Here is a 15,872-nt window from a genome sequence, read left to right as displayed (position 1 = left end):
AAGGCAGAAGCGTATTTACGGGGTGGGGGCTAAGTGGGCTACAGCCCGGGCGGAAAATTTAAGGAATGAGTGGTCAAGAAAATTAGACTGGAATAGGGAATTGCGGCAAATTTTGTGCAATTCACCCATAAATCCATCTCTGTCCTTGGCCATGCCCTATTGAACCCTTGCATTAAAACACGGCCCTGCCTACCTTATTTTTTCAATGGATAAATTTTAATATGGAGAAATGAACTAATATTGCGCGGAATTTAAGCGTCATTGTGTTTTTATTACAGGTCAATATTCGGAGTCGACAAGGAGGTATCAACCCACAACTACTATGGCGTATACAAATCAGATGAAGCGCAGAATATCTGGCAATTCGCAACGCCACCTGCCGATCCGAACCGTTTCGACGTCGCAGTACAGCTTCCAGCGCAACAGCGCGTCAACCCGAACTTTTACAGTGACGTAATACCGCCACTGATGAAGGAATCCATGGCGGGCAGAATAACAGTTTGAAATACAATGTCGATCCGCGCGTGTGAGGAATTCCACCATTTGGTTTCACTCTTTATTTCTACAATCGTTAATATGTGAAGCGTCACATCTGCATCTCATATAAAAGCAATAGCAATGCTATGATAATTATCATATTATAAGTGAAAAGATAATAGATATTTTTACTGTATTTTTTCACTGATTTATTATATGTATATAAAATGATATAATAATTAATATGGGCTTTGAGAATTATTTTTCAAATAGTACTGATACAAAAGAATCATTTACACATAAATTTCCAAATTTTACATCACTCCAAGAATGTTTGCGTACCAGAAGCGATCAAAACACGTTCCCGGACTGACTCTGTAAAACGTTTTCATCTGAGTGCTCACGCCATGGCCCTCATGAAGGGAAGTGCTGGCACAACTTCGATCCGAGACGACTGCTATTACTATTTGTGTTTTTACTGTAGGCATTTTGCGTTAAAACAGAAAGGGGCCATAGGCATCGGAACCTCGGGGGGGGGGGAGCTAAGTTTATATGAGCCCACAGCAAAAGTTCTAAACACTTCCGACTCCCCTGGTTCCAAGAACACCTAATCCCCATAAATCATGTTTTTGCACAACGGGGAAAACGATATCGGAAAACTATGAGAATTAATTTTCTAGAAACGGTGACCTCGAAATAGCATGAGAATCCCGTTCCAGGAGGACAATGGAAACCGTGATCAAGGAAGACTGCGAACTGTTTCACTGGAGTTTCTGGAAGACCACGGTAATCCAACTCCAAGACGATGATCTAGTTCTGTGTGCGGTTATATAAATTTCTTTTGAATAGCTTTAGAATTTATTTTTCAAGATCACGAGAATTAATATCTAGGAGGACTGCGAGTTTTGGTGACAATGGACTACCTTGAAAGGGGACCAAAGGGGATCACGCAAATAAACTTCTAGAAAGATTACGAGAAACTTTTTCCGATCAAACTTCTAGGAAGCGATTAAAACTTTTAACTAGTAAATGAAAAAATTGTAATAGATTAATCGACTGATTAATCAAATTTTAATCGAATATTTTTCGTAACTATACAATTGGTGCCCCTCCCCCCATCTCTTCCGAAGATTATGGTAATGTAATTTTATTTTTAAAAAAGCATCACTGGTTTGAGAAGAAAAAAAAATTTAGATTTTTATTTTGAAGATAAAATCTGTATAAAAGATTACGATGAATTTGTAATGATTGATGCTGCTGAACCCAAACCTGATATTAATAGATCACGATGCGCTCTTCGAAAGTAGTTACGTGGGCAGAATGTCAATAAGGAGTATAAGGAACCACGTTAAATTGCTCTAACCGAATTGAAGGGATTCTCAAACTGTGCGCCTCCAACCTCTGTCAGGGGAGCCGCTGAGTGATGGCACTGACAAAGGTTTTCCGAAGATATTTTTTGTTCAGCAGGAGTCGCGGGTAAGCCGGGTAAGCATTGATTAGAGGAAGGGGTGCCGTGGGTGCAAAAAGTTTGGGAACCCCCTGCAGTATACTACTACTAAACCATACGCGTACCTCGTCCATATTCCTTCTCCGGAACCTCTAACGAATTGTTGCGGCAAATTATTGGTTACCGTGGGCTTCAGTTCTTTGAACGAATATGCCTTAAATTTCTGTATATAGAAGTCCCCAAAAAATAAATTGATTTGGTTTTCTCAGCAACTAAGAAACGGGGATGGTGAAGAAGAGAGAATTAGAATGGATCACGTTACGAACTTCGAAGCCAGTTACGGGGGCAGAATGTCACTGAAGAGGAGTGCAAAAAAGCACGTTCAATTGCGCGAAGCGATTTGAAGTCGATACCATCGCAATGAATAAGTGGTAGCGCTTGAACATGCGTTTATTATGTGCATACTCAAGAGCAACACCTCCAGTGTTTACAGCGGAAGAGGCCGAGAGTCCACCAAGGACGAATTGGGTCGGTCAGGACCGCATACAAGAACAAAAGTGGTTCTCGCGGAACTTCAAACGAGCGTGGGGCATTCTGAAACGAACTCTCACTCAGCTGTTTCTAAAAATGACTGGTTACTGTGGGGCTTCAGTTCTTTAACGAATATGCCTTAAATTTCTGTTTCGAGAATCCCCTCACGAAATAATATTTAGTTGTCATCTCGGCAATTAAGGAAGGGGATGGTAGAGGTGAGACAGAATTAGAATGGATCATGATACGAACTTCGAAACCAGTTATAGGGGCAGTGTCGCTAAAGAGGAGTGCGATAAAGTACAGGCATTTGCGCTAAGCGATTGGAAGTTTTCGCGGCGTTGAAATGTAGCCGTTCTTGAACATGCGCAAACAATGTGCGTTTTCAAGTGTAAACCTATCGCTTCCAAGATTCAGAGCGAGAGCGACCATTAAACCCACAAAGGGGGATGAAAGTGGCCTCACTCAGGGCCACCAGGATGAAAGTAGAAAAGTAGATGTCGAAAACTCAAACTATCACGCGGTATTTGGAGTTTTCTCTGAAATTAAGGAAGAGGATGGTGGAGGAGACAAAATGGATAATGATACGAAACTAGGTACGTGGGCAGAATGCCTCTAAAGAGGAGTGCGAGAAAGTAGGCAGTAGCGCTAAGCGGTTTGAAGTTGTGGCAATAAACGAGTAGCTCTTGAACAGGCGCTAACTGTGTACTGAAGTGCAAGTCCGACACTTCGAAGATTCATAGCGAAAGCGGCCGTTGGGCCCACTAACAAGGACGGAGTGGGTCGGATGTGCCGCACACAAGAACGGAAGTGGTTGTCGAAGCAACTAAAATAAACCTGTGGTATAATGCCAACAATCTCGCGTTCATCTGCTGTGCCAAATTATTGGTTACCGTGGGGCTTCAGACATTAAACGAATATGCTTTACATTTGTTTCGGGAAGGCCCCCACAAAGTGTGGCAGTAAACAAGTGATCGCTCCAACATGCGCTAACAATGTGCGTACTGAAGTGCAAGCCCAACATTTCCACAAAATTCAGAGCGAAAGTGGCCGACGAGCTTCACAAACAAGGACAAAGGTGCTCCCGACCCATAACAACGAAACATCGTTCCAGACACACAAACAGAAACAAACACTTTCAGACCCTTCAAAGTATGTGGCATTCCACCAAGAAACGAATTCAACTGTTGCTACAAATTATTGGTTACCGTGGGGCTTCTGTTCTTTGAACAATTGCCTTGACCTTGTCGAGAAGCCTTGCCCGACTTTCTTCGAGAAGCCCCAACAAAATATGTTTGGAGTTTTCTCGGCAATTAAAGTAGAGGGATGGTGGAGGAGAGACTGAGTTAGAATGGATCATGATACGAACTTCGAAGCCAATAATGGGGGCAGAGTCTCACTTAAGAGGAGTGTAAGAAAGTACAGGCAATTGCGTTAAGCGATTTGAAGTTGTGGTAGTAAGCAAGGAGTCACTCTTGAACATGCGCTAACAATATGTGCTGAAGAGCTAGTCCAACACCCTCACAAGATTTACTGCGAAAGTGGCCGTCGGGCCTGTTGGCTAGGGCGAAGATGGTCGAACCGCAAACAAGAGCAAAAGTGGTTGTCCAGACACTTCAAATTAGTGTGTGGTATTCCAAAACCGCGAATAAGCACCCGTTTGGCACAAATTAATGGTTTCCGTGGGGCTTCGGTTTTTAAAAGAAATGTGCCTTAAATTTAGATATAGTTTGAAATTATTGCTTATCGTGGGGTTTCTTTTCTTTAAAATGCAATGCATATTTGTTTAAATTTTGTTTCAAGAAGCCCCACGTCAATCAGAAATTTCTTTTTGAGCAATTAATGGTACACCTCTGTAATGTCCCCGTGACCATGCCGAGAAGTAAACATTTAATTTTTATTTTGAATAAGCCCCACGGTTATCAAAATAAATAATAGCACACTATTGCTAAATACTATTCCGGTTCTAGTGGGTGGGGTTTCGTATCATAGATTTTTAAAATACGTTCGTGTTTAGAAAAAAAAGGTTGCAGTTGGTCGTATTAATTTACTTAAATTCTTTATATTACACATTGATGTGTCGCACTTAGCTCATTTGAATCCTCTCACAAAATAGAAATCCTTAATCATCACACGAATTCATACCCATGGCATTTCAGTCTAAACTAAAAATCGAAAATTTCCTTTGCGGGATTAAGGCTTAGATATTGAAGTATTAAATTCGTAAATAAGCCGACCATGGGAACGGTAATCAAAGTAGATTTGTGATCGAGAAATTATATTCTAGGAAAGCCATTATGTTCCAGGATCCGGGGTGCTGTGAGTGCCCGAGCACCTACGATAATTCATGGCATGGAATTGAGCACCAACAAAAATTTATTCAGAAATCAAAAAATTTCTCACTTAAAAAATAAAATTCAAAGTTGTAAAAATTTCTTTAATTATCAAAATATTTGTCATTAAATGTTATTGCTATTTGTGGTGAATAAAAAAAAAAAATCATGTGTTCACACATTTAATTTTGTACAGTCCCTAAAAATGGCAACTTTTGAGTCGATGAAATCTTTCCAACACAGTGGTAAGTTGTCGAAACAGTGATTTTATATGTATTAAAATTGTTAAAAATATGATTTTTTTTGCAAATGACTTTCCAGAATGGAATCTACATTTCAATAATTGGAAGTTTTAGCATTCGGGGACTGCATACAAAGTTAATTTCTTTATTTTTATTTTATTTCTCTTTTATGCATCCGACCACTCAAACAAATTTTGAGATTTGAGAAGTGTATCTGCACGTCATCTGAAAACTTTTTGTATTTGAAAGCATGTTTCTAAAAGTCAACAATTTCAAAGATGCAGCGCAAACAATTTGGGACGGCCTGTATGATTCGACGGTAACTAACAAACACGATATGCAAAACTGGAATTAATCATCCGGTCAATGACACAAGGGAGTGAAACTATTCCTCCATAAATCACCTTCCCACGACACAGCGAGAAATGCGTGCAAATGTAGACACATAACGTGTCGTCACACCACTGACCGAACAACGACCCCTAAAATTACATACCTACTCATGTCGACTATTCAACAGTTACTACAGAAAAAAAAAAAGAGAAAACGACCATTTCCCACTTATTTTACCCATGGATAACATCGATTATTATCTCAGTTTGTAATCGTCACCACCATTAGAATATCTCTCTAATCTCTAAAAAAAAAAAAAAAAACCCGAAAAGATTCCAATCCGTGAATAAGTGATAAAAGCAAAACGAACTCTTCCCTATTTTTGCAACGCACTTCAAAACAACGTGGATAGTAGTAGTAAAAGTAAAATGAAAACACTACAACACCCTTAAAAACACAGCCAAACGAGAGCCATTGTCCTGCTGTTTCAGAAGTCTATTAGTATGACACATAACACGAGACCCCTGTAATAGCAGAGCTTATTGAGGTCGTTGACATTGTTGTCTCCGCAAAAGAAACCTACTTGCTGGCCTTGACTTGCAAGTTGCGCAATAAAACCTTGTCCTGCAGGTTCATGTGGTGGCGAGAGCCCAGTTTTCTTTTCTTTTACCTCTCGACATACTAGATGAGTCGCTCTTATACGAGTTGGGAATTGGTCATAGATGAGAACGCTCTTCTACGGTGCTGTTGTGTGGAATTTTCAGTCTCTCTCTCTCTCTCTCTGGAATACAAGAAATCCGGTTGGTAACGTTGATCGGACAGAAGTGATTAAAACAAGAAAGTATATTTGTGAAGCTGGATTATTGAAGAGAAAAGCATTATTACCATGTTACTTTTGGATGTTCATATTTTGAAAAGCCGTCCTTTATCTGTTGTAATGGAATTTCGTTGCTTTAATGTTTCAGGGTAAGTTTAGTGTTTTTCTTAATCAAATGTATTCATTTATCTACGTACCAACATGTATATTTATATACAGTGAAACGTCACTGCAACGATATTTGATATAACGATAAATACTTCTACAACGATATTTTTTTCAAATATTGTTGAGAATTGCGTATGTGTAGTCTAATGTAAACTCCTCTCGTTACAATTATATCCCTTTTTACGATTAATTCCTCTATAACGATATTTTTAAAGAGATTTTGGAACTACTACAAAATATTTTTTATACACATATTTCGCTCAAAATCATCTTCAATATATTTTTTAATTTCTCACCAGTTTTTATTCTTTCGAATGCGGTTAATAGCATCAGTATTTTACACTATGTACCCTTTGAAAGTTTTAATGAAGTTGCTGTGAAGAGCTGTTTTCTGTGTAGCACACAAAAGAGTTGTGCTGTAAACTACTTTACAGGGTGAAACAACTAAATGAATTTATTCATCAACTAAATCAATTACAATTTTTCGCAGTGAAAAAAACGCTCACAGATGCATTTTATGGCGGTACTAATAACGCGCCAATTCAAAAGAGATGCAAACAGCGTTATAAATTTGGCGCCTGATGATAATGCTACCTCTCGACATAACGATAATCTCTACAACCACAGACGGATTTAACGGTTGCCCAGGGTGCCTCAAAATCCAAACTTCACACTTTTTTCTTCTGGGCTTGAGGGGGAGGGGGGGGGGGGCTCAACCGATCTTAATCCACCTCTGTCTGCAACGATACTTTTACTTGGTCCGCAGAGTACCGTGATACTGAGGCCTCAATGTAGTTGATCGAGAGGTGGAAATAGATAAGATCCTATGGCAAGTCGGAGATATTTTCCCGCCGTTTCGCGGCCCGATACTGAACGATCGTTGACTATCAATAGTCATAGATTATTCATTTCAAATGTGATTATTTTACTTTCATGCTTGTTTTTCAATTTTCTAATACCATTAGAATTTTTAGATATTAAATCATTCGATTTTGCTTCTTTTTTTAATTGATTGGGTTTTTAATATCACAATTTTGTATGATTACTTAAATCTGAGCTGTTTTTAAGGAGTCTGCGATAAGGCCCAGCCTTTGGGCACCAGCCATTGTTGAAGGACACGCGAGAAACCTCTCACGTGGTATCAGGGTTGAAATATTTTTTTTGTTTGTATTAGTTAAATTTTTGTATTGGGCTGTGTTGCAGCTTTTGGAATGTCCGTGAAAATCTAAATAATACAAGGAATTAGCTTAAATTTTTCTTCACAAGGGGGGTGGCCCCTTTTTTTCGGAGCAGCGGGTCGTCTCATAAAAGGCATGTGCCCCCCCCCCCAGAGCATACGCATGGCCTGTCTTACCTTTGAGCAGGGCACAATTAGAGTTTTGGGAAATTTTCAGTTTCAGTATTTAATTTACCACAAAAAGATAATATTTGAAATTTAAAAAAAAACCAGATTATAACAGTATTTTTGAATACATGTATCGCCATCTTTAATTTTAATTTAAATATTTTTTAATTTATGACCTGAACCCCCCCCCCCCTCTTCTTTCAGTACTCCACTGGATGTCCGATTCAAATTAGGTTTTACTTTTTATCCCGATATATTCGAGCTTTTACCTACTTCATCTTCCAAGTAACAAATATTCGCTTGTTTCCCAACAAATTGCATATATGAGTCATTCAAGTTACTGTATGAGTCATAAAAGTAAAAATATTACTACAAATTTAAATTTACCAGTTTTACCAATAAAAGTGTGATCAAAAAAATTTTTTTCTGCATCTTGGAGGATTTGCTACAGCTCATTACTGACCACTCTTCTGATTACACACACAATACAGTCAAACCTCTCTTTTGCGGACACCGGTGCAACAAAAAAATTCGTCCGTAAAAGAAAGGTGACCATTAATCAGGGGTTGGAAATGCATACTTTTGTTATATAAGGGGAAATTATTATTTGGCCGTGAAAAGGGGTTAACCGCATCTGTGAGGCGCCCGGTAAGAGGGGTTTTATTGTATTTGCACATATGATTAACTTAAATAACATATTCGAGAAATTTCTACAAAAACTGGACATTAACATAGCATGTTTTACTTTGAAATCAATGTAAATTTCCAATTAGTTAACTATTTTTAATAAGTATAAATTATTTACCATAATTGATTAAAATAAATAGCAATTATGATTTCGGGAAACCACGAGAACCATGTGACAAAAAGCATTGAAGAAAAAGGTATTTGTTCTTTTAGAAAGTTTATTTCTTTTCAAGAAACGTGCATAAAAAATTTTTCAGGTCAAGACTCGGGAAAAAATTTCTTTAAATTTCATTTTTGAAAAGTCATAAGAAATATAAAAACCAGTTTGTAAAAAAATTCTAAGAAATACCATGAATCTCTCATTAGAACTTTTAATTTCCAAAAAATGTTCGCGTTTAATACAAAAATTTGCATGAAAATTACTTGAAATAAATTGCACAAACAAAGCGTCAATCAAACAAGGATAACTCAAAAACAAATATTATAAAATTTTAAGTGCGTAAAATTATACAGATAAATATTATACCACGTATGTAATTAATTTATTTTATAAATTCCGTCTTCTGCATTTCGTGGCCCTTCCTGTACTTGAGCAATTACGCTAAGTTTTGATTTTTCAGCCAATTTTTCAGTATAAAGTTCTCTTCAGCGGTGTAACCTATCTGAAGAACCACCTTTAAAAAGAGCGACCTTCCTGAACGGCTAATTTTTTCTTGTTTAGAATTTTCTTCTTCGCATAATTCACCTCTATTAACCAATTTTTGAAGCGACATTGAATTTGCGCAAAGCTTCGTTTGAAAAAACATTTTTTTAATACTTTTCATTCAAGTTTTTGTATGAAATTGACATTTTTTTGGAATTAAAAGGTCTAATGAGTGTCATAGTATTTTTATAAAATTTTTTTACAATTCAGTTTGATTTTTTTATGATTTTTCAAAAGTTAAATTTCCAGCAATTTATTCCGATTTTCTATCTGAATTTTTTTTTATTCTGACCACGAACAGAAATAAATTTTTTAACAGTAAAAAAAAAAAAAAATTTCCCAAAATTTTTGTGTCACATGGTACATGAGGGTTCCCAAAATTATAATTATTTCGATTAAACTAAGGTAATTAATTTGCATTAATTAGAAAGTTAATTAATTAGAAATTTGCATTAATTACAAAGAAAAACATGCTAAATTGATGTCCTATTTTTTCAAACTTCGAAAATATGTCATTTAAGTAACCAGTCACCATATATCAAAAAATTGTATGATTTGGTCACGAATTTAAGAGAGGTCAAACATAGGTTAAGTGACCACCTTCCCAAATAGTCAATATTCTGAGGAATGTAGGGTGTCCCCCCTCTCAGAGAGGTTCCACTGCTTAATCCTATTTTCGGAAAATTCATATTACTATCATTCTAAAATACTCGAAAAAAGCTTTGGATGATTCATTTTTATTTTCCGGTCATGCTCCAGTGCAGGATGTTTCAGTTTGTAACATGCAGCAACATGATCTTGGTTTGAATGTTGAAGCTTCTTTTTGAGATTCTATGTTGTGGTAATTTTTCCATAATATTATTGACGCGATGGATGAAATTAATCTGAAGCAACTCATTTTATATTGCATGGCTTTGAGGATGCGTTATTTACATATTACCTCCATAAGAAATTAGTTCTCTTTTACAACTATAATTTCAAGGTAGGTAGTCAATTATATTGGTGTAGAAAAGGGGCGACCAACCTTTTCCCAAGCCGTGCCACAAATAAAATTATTTTCGATGTATAAAAGTGACATTCTACGAATTTTTAACACGCAGACCCATACTTTCCCGTTTTTACAGGACAAGAGCATCCGGAAAAAAAAACTGTTTTTCTGTCCTCTTGTTTTCGTTTTTTTTAATCTTGCCACTCTTTTAAAAACATTTGAAACTGTTTTCATTTTTGAGTCTTAACATGTATATTGATAAGAAGTTCACCTGATCTACACCATGTTGAGACATGTGCACTTGAATCCGAGGGCTCAGACTGCTTGGAGCCCTTCGCCAATAAACTTTGCAAGAGGGCTCAGGCTTCACAGGAGTCCATGGATATACAATTCAATGCATGCCCCCTATGAGGACGTCCCTGCATCCCGTACGTACGCAGGCAACGCAACTTTGGCCCCAAAGACGAAAATTCAAACAGAAACGTATTGAATAGAAAGTAATTTAATTAATTAAGAATACATATCTCGTACTAAATATAGGTTTGGTAGCCTACATAAGACCATTTGTAATATGTTTGATTAAAAAAATGAACAAAAAGCACAACTTTCGCGTGCCACTTCTGATACCATGGCGTAGATGACAAGTAAAAATATATGTTACTAAATGAAATTTTCGACGTGTAAATATACAACGGTGAAATTTATCTACAGAAAATATTTATGCGCATAACGTATACCAGGGATGCACAACCTCCGGGCCGCTAAGACGTTCCATCCGGCACGCGGCAAGGGTTCCGCTAGAAACGTATCAATACGCACAAAACACTAAACGCATAATCCGATCATATTTAATTCTAAAAATACGGGATATCACCAATTATCTCAAAAAGTTGTCAAGTGCAAGTAAAGTTACAAATTACAGCCAAAACAATTATCAAAGGCAATTAAAGTTGCCAATTTCAGCCAAAATATTGTCACAGGCAAAGAAAGTTGCCAATTAAAGTCAACAAAAATTATCCAAGGCAATTAAATTCTCCAATTATAGCCAAAAAGCAATGGCAAAGGCATCAATTTGCAAGTCATAAAAATAATCTAAATTCTTTTTTTCAAAACTTCAAGTAAGCCTCGTTGAAAATAAGGGGAAAAACCGAGAATTTTTTTTTTCATGAGAAAAACATAGAACGACGAAAATTACTGGAATGTCCCGTAAAATTACAGCTCATATGGTCATCCCATATATACAAATTTCTGTTCCGCAAGCCGCAGAATTACCGCATATCTGGAACGCGGACTGAAAAGTTTGTGCAGTGCTGTATACTATTTCACATGTAGATAATTTTTTTCCCCATGCATACATATTACAAATATGTTACCTGGGAAAGCACGCAGGTGCTCCAAAACAAGGATATTTAGATTCCACCTACATCCGATTCAGTCTGAATAATCAATTTCCAAGTCTGGATGCATTTGGATAACATTTTTCAGAAAAAATATACAAGAAATTTCTTTTCTTTCTTCTTTTTGTTCATTGATTACTGTGATTATCGTCGATCCCGGACAGCAAATATTTACGTCTACAGATAGTACCCTAGAGGAAAAAGATCGCTTATCTCTACGTTTATCTACGGTAAATGGATTTTCATTGCTTTATGTCTGTCTGAATGGTTCCTCCCAAGAGATTGATTAAAGCATCTCAGAACAGTAAAAAGTTCGTATCAAACCTCACGTTCCTAAAAAAACTCCATCATCACTTTTTTTTTAATACACTCTTTCCATTATTTACTGCCAAATAAATATCACTTTCGTTGGTCGTTGTATATGATTGTTAATCACGGGAAATAGATGGCTTTATGTAGTCTTAATGGGAGCATCATTTAGTCGGAAAGCTCTCTAGGGGACGTGGCCACCTGCTAGAGCCTTAGGAACCTTATCCAGTATAAACCGACCTTTGACCCTTGGGCTACTATACGGTTGAATTCGTGACTTATAATTTTCTTTTTTCTGAGAGTATACCTACTATCAATGTTTGTTTTTCATTACGAATTTATTGCCATCAAGAGAATTTCTCAGAAATCATTATCATCGGACCAGACGCTTTCAGAATCCATCGTTATTTCTTTTTGCTGGTCTATTTCTTTCGATGATTAGCAAAATTATAGATGGAGATAAGAAAACAGTTTTTAATATAGTTGACCAATTATTAGACAAAACGTGTGTCAGCATTGATTCAACGTAAGGAAGAAGGTCTCTAAAAAATTATGGAGTCATCGATGAAGATAGTGGGTATGAAAAGGACAGGGTCCCGTTGAAAGAGCTCTAGAATAAATACAGTCGTGCTCGTTATAACGACCACCATCGTTCCATCGAAATTTGAAACATACATCGGGTGAATCGTTATATTGAAAGGAACACATAACATTATGTTTGAGACTTGTAAAAGCCGACGAAAACATTTGCCCCGATAAGTCCGAAAGAAAACATTTCTCCGATGAGTCCCAAAGAACACACTTCCCCGATGAGTCCCAACGAAAACATTTTCATCAATAACTCCCATTAAAAACATTCGTCCCAATAAGTCACAATGTAAACATTCTCCCCGATAAATCCCAACGAAAAGATTTTCCCGATAAGTCCTAAAGAAAACATTTTTCCCAATGAGTCTCAACGAAAACATTTATCCTGATAAGGGGTCATTCAAGTATTACGTCAGCATCGAGGTGGGGGAGGGGGTTTCGGATTTGCTGACTTTTGATGACAAGGGGGGTTTGAAAACATTTGTCCCAATAGGTCCCAACGAAAACATACAGGAAATCAACAAATTCCAACAAAAACATTTGAGAAACCGAACGGGTGCTATAACGTGACCATTCCATTATAGCGGACTAATCCAGCCCTCCACATGAGTAAGAGGGTTGTACCACCAATAAATCACTGTAGCCTATACTGCGCTGAGTTAGCATGGTATAGTGACAGCACAATGAAAGAGATTTGAGTAGCGAGTTTTGTCTTCTTTAAATGTTCTTGGTTGCTTCAGAAGGTTAATAGCCCGGATGTTTTATTCCAAAGTCATTCATGCACTATATCTTTCGAAAATGCAGTTTTACCCAATTATTGCAATCAAAATTCCGCGTACTGACGTTCCCAGTGTTTGACGTGACGGTTTTTTTTTTACCAAATGAGACGTACACACACACAGAAAAGAAACAAAAACAACAAGTGACGAATTGTCAAAAACAAACCATGTCCGGTTAAAAGGATAAAAAGAGAGAAATGCATGCTGTAGAAATAATTTTGAAGCTTTTTCCTCCCACCTCCGGACCGCGACGAAATGACGGGCGCCGATATTTCAGTCCATGGATTTATTTACCACAGTGACCATATATTTGGCGCCTGAGTTTCATGGAATAAATCTGAAAGTGGTCATGTGAATGGTAGAATGAACACTTTGTCGCACAGTACCACTTAAAAAAAACCACATGAGTAGTGTCGCGTGTATAACCGGATATTTTTATTCTCTTGAACTCACGGAATGGCAACCTGTGTGCACAAAATGCGGTAAATATTGAGATCCGATAGATGTATCGAACCGCATCGGTTTACCGCCAAAATAAGAATCGTTTCAACCAAAACGTTGTGATTCATTCACGTTTGTGAGGTCGAATCGTGAGGATCAGAGCTGCAATTTACAGGGCCAAAATGGTGTCTTAATTACTAAGCGGACCTCTATAGCGCCAATTATATGTTTCGTGGATAAACGGCATCCAAAAGTTCACACAAAAATAATACTGAGAAAAATCCATGAAAATATATAGAATATAAATGAACACAAAAATTATTGAAAAATTTGTATCGATGAAAATTGATCGTTTCACATTTTGGCAACTTATCACTGTTTTGGCAAGTTTTCATTGGCTCAACAGTTGCAATTTATACAAATATAATGAACTCAAACATGTAATTTTTTTTTATTCCACAATAAATAAGAATAACATTTTTTGACAGTTACATAATTTTTACAACTTTGAATTTAATTTAATTTCGCAATTTGTGAACCACACCCTAAATTATTGGTGACAATAATTTAGGCCGAAGCGCCCCGTGACACATTTATAGATAACTTTAGTGACCCATGACATATTTATAGATCACTTTAGTGACCCGCGGCACATTTATATATCACTTTATAGACCCACGGCTCAATTACAGATAACTTTAATAACCCGTGACACATTTATAGATCACTTTAGTAACCCAGGGCACATTTACAAATCACTTTGGTGACCCGCGGCACATTTGCAGATCATTCAAGTGGCCCGGGATATGTTTTCAATGAACCACTGTCCTAAAGGTTGAACACCCTTGATGTAAGAGATAGGTGCAGAACCACAATTCCATCAAGAAATCGAAAAAAATTAGCTTAATAACCTGTATCGTGTTCGTTTTGAAAGAAAGAAAATATATATACAGTGGTGTTTTTACGCGTATTATTATTGCTGCATCTTATGCATCACAAATACGTTTCTCTTTCTTTTTTGCGTAGCGAGATAATCGTATCATTAACACGGCGTTTATTCACGTGTGTTACATAAACCCGTTTCGTCGTGAGAGTCCAAAGTTCACACTTTGCAAACTAATCTGTATGTTAGAAGTCAAGGACATTTGATTACGCCATCGATAAAGATGGATCGCTTTTTTTTTTTTCCTCTTTTTTTTTTAGGATTTATTTTCTGCATTGTAGGATAATAAAATACAATATTATGAATAGGATGTTATTCTTGGATTTCCTTCTGCTTCATATTGTAATCGTATCGACAAACTTATTGTTAAAAGAAATATTCTTTTTAGCTTTACCTGTAAAAAATTCTTCAAGGTATCCGACTACGTTTTAAAATTCGTGTTAGAAAAATTTCTCTCCGCCTAGTAATCGGGGTAATTATAATCTAATTACAGTGAAGGGAGTAGAAGTCAAGGTATGGATCGATCCTACGGAAGCCTTTTAATGGCTGTGGAAAAGGTCTAGTTGCTCCGAGGATATTTTACTTAAAAATGAATTTTCAATATTTCTTAAGGAATCCGACAAGTGTTTGAAAGCACTTTTCTGTAAAATGGTTCTGGAGTGAACACTAATGACATTTTTTTTTTTTGATAGAGAGGGTCTCAAAAAAATGGTGTAAGCAATAATAAATTTTTGGCTACCTATGTCATTTTCTATAAAAAAGTCATTTTTATGTCGTATAAGCAAAATTCGTGTAATATTCGAAACGCGGTTGCAAAAAATTCTATGAACAGAATATTTTGTTATTTTAACAGTACATTTAGATAGTAATGGTGCAGATTATGAACCAAAATTTAAAGGATTGTATGATATTCTCATAAGTTACACTCAAATCTGTTAATGAATTTTTTTTTTGTAATTTCATCTTACATATCGTCTATAAAACACTGTAATTAGACAAATATATGCGATAGACCTTAGATTTTAGTTCATGACCTCAACAATACGTAGCAAAATATTATATTAAAATTTCGTAACGATACAATCAACAGATTTTTAGAAATCATTTCGATTTCAAACTCGGGTAAAATGTCAAAAATAGTATTCTTTGTATAAAACACGTTTAAAGTTTTTATTCATGAATTACAATTACTTGTATGTAAAAACGCAACGCTAAAGTGGATGTAACTTAAGTTCTGAGCGCCATATAAAAAAAGCTAATACCTTAAGTTGGAAAACACCCTCCGGTCTTGCTCAGTCATTGCCAGTTGGTAATAGGTTTGCTTTTTTACATAGGAAATAATAA

At 36.5% G+C, this 15,872-nt stretch overlaps 2 protein-coding genes and 1 long non-coding RNA gene across 3 annotated transcripts in view; 2 read left to right on the top strand and 1 right to left on the bottom strand.

Annotated features, from left to right (window-relative positions):
- LOC149088134 (cilia- and flagella-associated protein 161-like) overlaps positions 1-717 on the top strand; it is a 29,826-nt gene extending 29,109 nt beyond the window's left edge. The window contains exon 8 of the mRNA XM_089244819.1: positions 279-717. Within this exon, the coding sequence (XP_089100945.1) occupies positions 279-504 (226 nt within the window). The 3' untranslated portion in view covers positions 505-717. The remainder of the gene's footprint in view (positions 1-278) is intronic.
- LOC149088133 (uncharacterized) overlaps positions 1-15,872 on the bottom strand; it is a 61,997-nt gene that overhangs the window by 41,193 nt on the left and 4,932 nt on the right. The gene's annotated exons all lie outside the window — the stretch shown is intronic.
- LOC149088132 (uncharacterized) overlaps positions 6,036-15,872 on the top strand; it is a 28,781-nt gene continuing 18,944 nt past the window's right edge. The window contains exon 1 of the long non-coding RNA XR_016194139.1: positions 6,036-6,329. This is a non-coding gene — a long non-coding RNA (uncharacterized LOC149088132). The remainder of the gene's footprint in view (positions 6,330-15,872) is intronic.

This window comes from Pholcus phalangioides, unplaced genomic scaffold, assembly GCF_987345545.1.
Source record: "Pholcus phalangioides strain wild (caught in Gottingen) unplaced genomic scaffold, Ppha-v1.0 ptg000003l_1, whole genome shotgun sequence".
NCBI lineage: Eukaryota > Metazoa > Arthropoda > Arachnida > Araneae > Pholcidae > Pholcus > Pholcus phalangioides.
The sequence above is the reverse complement of the archived record's forward strand: the minus strand, read 5'-3'. Positions and strand labels throughout refer to the sequence as shown.